Raw genomic sequence first — 7,703 nt, forward strand, 5'->3', positions numbered from 1 at the left:
GGGGACATATCTTGCGACACAGCCGTATGACCCTTGTTTTCAAAATTTTTAAATTTTTCTAAAACTTTCAGTTTTGTTTCAAATTAGTCCTTGATTGTTCCTAAATTATTTTTTAAAAGCTCTGTATGTCTGATTTAGGGTCAATAATCGTATAATAACATTTGAATTTGAATTTTGTTATTTAATTTTATATTTGAATAGTTAAATGTTAGTAATTCTTGTGATGTATGTTGTAATACTCTATAACCCTAACTCCGCGACGAAGATGTGTTAGGGGTGTTACAACATTGATCTTCCACTTTAGTTCCGCCAGCATTTCAGTTGTATTTACCATTTTTCCATCGAAATGAACATACACTAACATCTGGTTATTCATCTTCAACAAAATTTGTTTCATTCACAATGAAACATTGATATTTCTTTGGTTTTTTTTTCTTTTAAACTATTAAAGAAAAAAAAGAAAAAAAACTCAACCAAAACAGACAAAAAAAAATCAATATATAGCCTATTTGTGCCGGCAACGAAGATAGTCGGCACCCTAAAAAAATTTTTATTTTTTTCAAACATGGGTGCCGATAGATGGAAGGCCTACACCAAAAATATATATATTATTGATAAAATACTAGTGTCAGCAACTAGAAGGTTGACACCAAAGTTTTTTTTAAAAAAAATATTTTCTCTACAAAAGAATAACCGATGAGGCATGGGGAAGGCCGATACCAAAAAGAAGTTATTTTCTTACCCGGGTTTCAATCTTGAGAAACACGGGACCAAATTTTTTTTTTACCTACCACAAGTGCCAACATAAAAAAATACTGAAAGAATATTTGAGTTTTCTTTCCGGTGCCGACCATGTAGACGCCGCAAAAGTGAAATATTTTTTTTAAACCTCAGCCCAATCAACAAGCAATCATTACACGGTGATTGACTTTGGTGCCAACCATTGGAGTGCCGGTATAGCTTGACACTATAGATTTCATGTAATTTTCATTATAGTTTTTCAATCTGGGTTATTTATATTTTTTGAATTATTTACGTAAAAAAATCCAATATACTGCACTAATTAGCCCAACAAGAGTAATTACTCTGACAGGCAGGTAGTAAATTCAAGAAGCAAATGAAACTTGGAAAGGAAGTGGGAACTGTGGCAAAATACGTACCACAGAAAACGAGTTTGAATTTTCAAAACTGACAAAACCATCCAATTCAACATATACGAGTTTTCATAATGAATTAAGCGAAATTATTTTCCGAAATTTTGTTTGATAGGTAGACATTGACTTGGATTTGTCAAAAAGATAACCCGAAAACCAAGCTTCCTAGCATGGATTGAAGCCAGTGGTCACGCTCCGATTCATTGTCCACTAACTAGACCTACCTCACTCACACAGGTAACACTGAGGAATGGAAGTCTTAAGTTTCGAGCGACTTTTAACAGCTTAGACCTTTTTGCTTTAATGGGCGCTCTTGAATCTTTCTCCCATACCAGGCAAGGAAACCTAAACACATACTTCCCATCTCTGTCGAAACATATCTGGAATACTAAGTTCCCACTTCTTTTTTCTCGATTTTGGTTCCTTGAAATTATAGAATCTCAAAATGTGGATTAAACTTAAAGCTCTTTCTTCAATTCTCTCCCATCTGCTTATCGGCATTGCTCTCGTTGATGCTAACCTACGATGCTATGACACTGGTAATTTCACCCTTAATAGTACATATGGCAAAAACAGAGACCTTATTCTCGCTTCTCTCCTACCTAATGTCTCTGCAAATGGTGGTTTCTCTACTGCCAGTATCGGCCAAAACTCCAACAAAATTTACGCTCTTGGTATGTGCAGAGGAGACTCTACTCCAAACGGTTGTTATACATGTCTCAATTCCTCAATCCAGGATCTCATAGCTAGCTGTCCCAACCGAAAAGAAGCCCTTTCATGGGGAGCTGATCCTCCTTGTCTTGCACGCTATGCAAATCGCCCCTTTTTTGGAACCCTGGAGCTACAACCCACTGATGCAGGCTATAATACGGCCGACATCACTTCCAATTTAACTCAATTTGATACTATTTGGGAGAGTTTGATGGACAGAGTGGTGAGCAAGGCTTCCAGCGGGTCTTCTACTAAGTATGCAACCGGGGAAGCAGATTTTACAGCATTCCAAACGATACATGCACTTATGCAGTGCACTCCAGATTTATCACACAAGGATTGTGATTCCTGCCTAAGGCAATCCGTGAGTTACTATGAAAGCTGTTGCCGTGGAAAGCAGGGAGGTTATGTTCAGAAGCCTAACTGTTGGTTCAGATGGGATTTGTATCCTTTCTATACACGCAATGCTTCTACTGCTGCATCCTTATCTCCTCCACCTTCTCCTGCTAGTCCTCCGCCACTGTCAGTGAACTCTACAAGCAAGAAAGGTAACTACCTATCTGCTAGATGGCATGCTGGTTTCAGGAAGAAATTGATGTAAATGAAAAGTTGTTGCTTGTGCAGGGGACGGAGGCAGCCATTCATCCCATACCATTGCCATTATAATTGTTCCCATAGTCATCTTGGTGGCAGTACTTATCATACTTGCAGTTGCTGTTCTCCTTAAAAGGATAAAAAAAACAAAGCGGGATGATCAAAGTAAGTTGGTCTTTGATTTTCTTTTCTATAGTCCTAACTTGACTACTTCGCCAAAGATCGACCCCTTGCCATGTTTATGCATTGTTTCATACTTCTTTAGAAATCATATACCGATTATGTAAATCTAGAAACAAAAAAAAAAAAAAAAAAAACACGCACACACACACAACAGGATGTGGTTAGCTTTAAGTAGCTTTGATGCTTTCCTCTCCTATTCATTTGCTATAACTTAATTGATTCTTTGTTATGCTGCAGATAACAAGACCCATGGGGAATCATTGCAGTTTGGCTTTAATGCTGTAAGAGTTGCAACAGACAACTTCTCAGACGCCAACTTGCTTGGACGAGGGGGATTTGGTTCTGTTTATAAGGTAATTCATGATTTGGCCTCTGAAAATTTCTAATATCTCAATGAAGGAAAAAAAAATACAGAATGACTGAATTTATGAAATTGAAGCCTCCAGTTTGATGGCTTCCAACAAATACTAGGAAATAAACATTGGTGTTTGCCATCATTCTTCTTTGTTCCAAATACCACCAGGGTCAGCTTGAAGACGGACGAAAAGTAGCTATCAAGAGGCTGTCTGAAAGTTCGGGACAAGGAGAACAAGAATTCAAGAATGAAGTGATGTTATTGGCAAAGCTTCAACACAGGAATTTGGTTAGGCTTCTTGGTTTAAGCTTTGAACAAAAGGAAAGGATTCTCATCTACGAGTTTCTGCCTAACTCAAGCCTTGATAACTTTATATTCGGTGGGATATCGATCCTTTCAAACTATACCTATTGAATTCTTGTTGATTTATTAGGTTGCCTGTCTTGGCAGAATACAGTTCAAGTTGTGTTATATTGGTGAAAAGTTTCAGAACTCTGGTTTTTACTATTCGGTTCATGACTAATCACATGAGTATAAACATTTTGAATTCTGAATGTGCATTTAAGTCCTAGAATTTTTCTAATTTTGTAGATCCAGTAAAGTGTTTACTACTAAATTGGGAGAAGAGGTACAAAATTATAGAGGGAATAGCTAAGGGACTTCTTTATCTTCATGAAGATTCTCAGTATCGAATCATCCATCGCGACTTAAAACCAGCCAACATATTGTTAGATGAAGAGATGAATCCTAAAATCTCAGATTTTGGAATGGCGAAATTGTTTACTGTTGATCAAACTCGAGCTGACACAAGCAAAGTCGTCGGGACCTAGTAAGTATTAAGACGGATCTGTTTGTATATGTTATTTGTTGACTTTGTGATATCTAAAACTCAAAGATCCTAAGTATTAGCACTTCTTCTAGAGGATGTTTTAGCTACCATTTAAGTTCATTCATTAAGATTTATTTATCCACAGTGGATACATGGCTCCTGAGTATGCATGGCATGGACAATATTCAGTTAAATCCGATGTTTACAGCTTTGGAGTATTGGTTTTGGAAATCATTAGTGGTAAAAAAATCAATAGCTTCTCCAACCAAGAAGTGGGAGACTCTCTTCTAACCCATGTAAGCTGCATACAGTGGTTATCGTATTACTGGATTAGAATTTGCTAACACACAATGTAAGTTCACATTCCTCGAGTTTTGCAGGCATGGAGAAACTGGAGTGAAGGAACTCCTTTGGAAGTAGTAGATCCAATCCTGAGGGATGGCTCCAGAAGTGAAATAATGAGATGTATCCATCTTGGGTTGGTTTGTGTTCAAGACAATATTGATTCTAGACCAACCATGGCCTCTGTCGTTCTCATGCTTAGTAGCTATTCCATTTCACTGCCAGTGCCATCAAGACCTGCATTTTCCATGCATTCCACCTTGGAGACAGAAACGAAGTCTCAGTCATCATCACTCTCCAATCAATCTAAACGAGAAACCATTCAAGTGTCAGTCAACGAGGCTTCAATTTCTGAACTAGATCCTCGGTGAAGTTCGAACATGGTACCTAGTACTTGCATTGCTTAGTTTCTGTATCTTTGTCTAGATACTCAATGCTTCTTTGATATAAATAAACGTAGTAATAATTAACAAAGAAGCTTCAAATTAGAACCTTTCCATAGAATTAATGGAAGAACAGTTTACATCAATTTTCTTTTCAAAAGAATGGACTCAACTTGCTACCGAGGGTAAAATTCGGTGATAGATACATCATTTGTTGAGCATTGGAACTTCCTTGTTGATTGATCCAATCCCATCTCTTCTCCTGAGGTGCTTCCTCTTGTCTTTGTTCCTAAAAAGAAGGCAGGTTGTTGTGGTGCTGGTAAAGTAATAGCAGAACTGCTAAGCATGGGAACAATTCTAGCCATGGTCGGCCTTGACTTTGGATTTTGTTGGACGCACAGCAAACCAATCTGAATGCACCTAATGACTTCATCACTCACATAAGAATCTCTTAAAGTCGGGTCCATTATCTCCAGCGGCCTCCTCTCTGTCCAATATCTCCAAGCCTGTAATGATCCCAACATTGGTGCTTTATCACTTCATAGGAAATTATATGATGAAATTGAAATTTCATGCTGGACCTACATAGCTCAGAAGGTTCTCAGAACTTTCAGGATTATAGAAACTGGTGTTCGTTTTGACACCAACAATTTCAAGCGTCAACACGCCATAGCTATACATATCGGATTTGAAAGAGAATATCCCATGCAATGCATATTCTGGAGCAATATAACCACTAAGACGAGGGTATTTATTAGTATGCTTATGTTGACTAAAACAGGAAATTTTATGGAATTTTCCCGAAACATAGACTTTATTTATCAGTTGTTGAAATAAAGATTATGGGATGGGAAACTTACTATGTCCCAACAATCTTCTTGGTATATTCGAGGTTGTGGTTTTCTTCAACAATTCTAGCCATTCCAAAATCTGATATTTTGGGATTCATATCCTCATCCAACAAGATATTGCTAGGTTTGAGATCACGATGTACAATCTTGAGCCTTGAATCTGTATGAAGATATAGAAGTCCACGAGCGGTTCCTTTTAATCTTGAGACGTGTTGGCCAATCTAATTGTTTCTGCTTCTCAGTATCTGCATACAAGACGGCATCAAGACTATGGAACTGACAGAGTCTAGATCAAATGTTGTTCAAAATAAGAAACACCAATGTCCATAAGTAACAGTTTAATCCATAACGTATATGTATCTTTTGGTGAAAGCTTTAAGTTGAAGAGGGGCAGACCAAAGAGGAAGCAGTCTAGGCTTTTGTTGGGGACAAACTCATAGATGAGCATCCTCTCTTCTCTTTCAACGCAAAATCCCAACAGCCTCACGAGATTCCGGTGCTGAAGCTTGGCTACCAACGCAACCTCATTCTTGAATTCCTCTGCACCTTGTTTAGAACTTCTTGATAGCCTTTTCACTGCAATTTCTTGTCCATTTGCAAGTGTACCCTGATTAAATACCATAGGCATTCCTCAATAGTCCGAATTGCTGTATGGTTAATGGATTTAGACAAATCTACAATTGTACTACCAACTTGTACCTTATACACACTGCCAAATCCACCCACACCAATCATGTTTGCATCAGAGAAATTGTCTGTAGCTGCTTCAATTGTGCTCATGTCATATTGTAAAGAATTCATGGTTCTAGCCTTGCTTTTATCTACAGACAATTGATATGATATTAATTACAGGGTAATTTTATATGAAAAAAAAAATAGAAAAAGTAAATATGAATTGTTAACCATATGCTAACATATAAGACAACGGCCACAGTACCCTTCTGGTCCTTTAGCAAATAGGGTTTCATCCTTGCTTTCCTTCTTAGAATGCAATAACAAAATGTTGACAAAAGCACTAAGAAACCAACCGTTGGAACAATAATGTAAATAATTGTCTGTGATGAGATCTTCCCTTTCCCTGAATCTCTTGGCGGCAGAGGAGATGGCTTGGACCTGGATACTTCCCCTGCAGTTTTGTTATAAAATGGGGTTAATCCATATTGAACATTGCAGCTAGGCAGCAATGAACTTGCTCGAGTTGCTTTCTCTTTTTGACGACAACAATCTGAGAACTCTGTAATAGCACTCTCAAGACATAAATTGCAAGCCACGTCGGAAATATCCGGCGTGCACTGTGCAAGGCTGTACAGCGTTTGAGACCCGCTAAGATTCGCCTCTTTGGTCGCAAACTTTTTAACACCCATTGGAGCATCGGCTGCCTCGCTTGCTACATCTTTCACCAAAGACGCCACTATGTCAACGAAGTCTTCCTCTTCCGTGAAAGTGTCGTTATCCCATACAGTCCCACCAGGCCAGGTTTCCATCGTCGAAAAGATAGATTCATTCGAGTAACGTAGCATGCACTTATCGTACCAAATCACAGAGTTTTTCTCCATGGGACAAAGACTAGTAGCATTCCTGGCAGCTGCAGCTACACAGTCTCGGCAAACATCCGGTGTAACATCCCCTCGACAAAGGAAGAGACCGTAGATTCTGTCGGGTGGTTGTTGCCCCACCGTGGTGTTGTAGAAACCGTCGATCCGGTTGGCGTTGGAGGTAAGAGAAGAGAGGAGGAGATTGAGATTGGTTCCATAAGTGCTGTTTGTTGTGAAAGTGGTATCTTTGTCATTACAGAACTTGTATAAGAAACTTGGGTTGGCATCGGCTGCGAGATCAAAGATGTAAAAAAACAAAAGCACAGAGGAAATGAGGTTGAAGGAAGGCATCAATCACGATCAAAGCTTTCTTCTTCTTAGTTTGAAGATGGGGTGAAGGCGATTCAGCTATTTTGATTGACATTTCTGTTTCTTCTTTCTCATTTTCCCAAGTTTAGATTATAATAATACATTGTGGGCGAAAGTCAAAAATGGTTAAGATAACCTTTCCTTGAGGAGTTTATAGAGAGTTTTAAGTATATAATAATTCAAAGCAAAGCAATGAGTATTAAAGTTGTTTATGAAAAAGGATAATTTATTTAATTCGATATGTGTAATTTTTATTTAAATTTGATTTGAATAAATTCCTTTAATATAAATAAATTAATAATTTAGGTACAAGAACTGATTATCTTATATATAAAAATAATATCTTGATTTATTGCCAGCCATTAACTACATATGATTATCTGATCAATAAGTTCTT

The 7,703-nt window shown here is 37.8% G+C and overlaps 1 protein-coding gene and 1 pseudogene across 1 annotated transcript; one reads left to right on the forward strand and one right to left on the reverse strand.

Moving 5' to 3' along the window:
* Positions 1 to 1,111: 1,111 nt before the first annotated feature.
* LOC108486712 (cysteine-rich receptor-like protein kinase 44) lies at positions 1,112 to 4,645 on the forward strand. The gene is made up of 7 exons (XM_017790904.2): positions 1,112 to 2,413; positions 2,490 to 2,624; positions 2,880 to 2,995; positions 3,166 to 3,376; positions 3,589 to 3,826; positions 3,972 to 4,122; positions 4,207 to 4,645. The coding sequence occupies exons 1-7, from the start codon at positions 1,600 to 1,602 to the stop codon at positions 4,537 to 4,539; spliced, it is 1,998 nt and encodes a 665-aa protein (XP_017646393.1). The 5' UTR covers positions 1,112 to 1,599; the 3' UTR covers positions 4,540 to 4,645.
* A 2-nt stretch (positions 4,646 to 4,647) lies between these two features.
* On the reverse strand, positions 4,648 to 7,482 carry LOC108486713 (cysteine-rich receptor-like protein kinase 25; annotated as a pseudogene).
* Positions 7,483 to 7,703: the final 221 nt, after the last annotated feature.

The sequence above is a fragment of the Gossypium arboreum genome, chromosome 6, assembly GCF_025698485.1.
Source record: "Gossypium arboreum isolate Shixiya-1 chromosome 6, ASM2569848v2, whole genome shotgun sequence".
In the NCBI taxonomy this organism is placed as follows: domain Eukaryota; kingdom Viridiplantae; phylum Streptophyta; class Magnoliopsida; order Malvales; family Malvaceae; genus Gossypium; species Gossypium arboreum.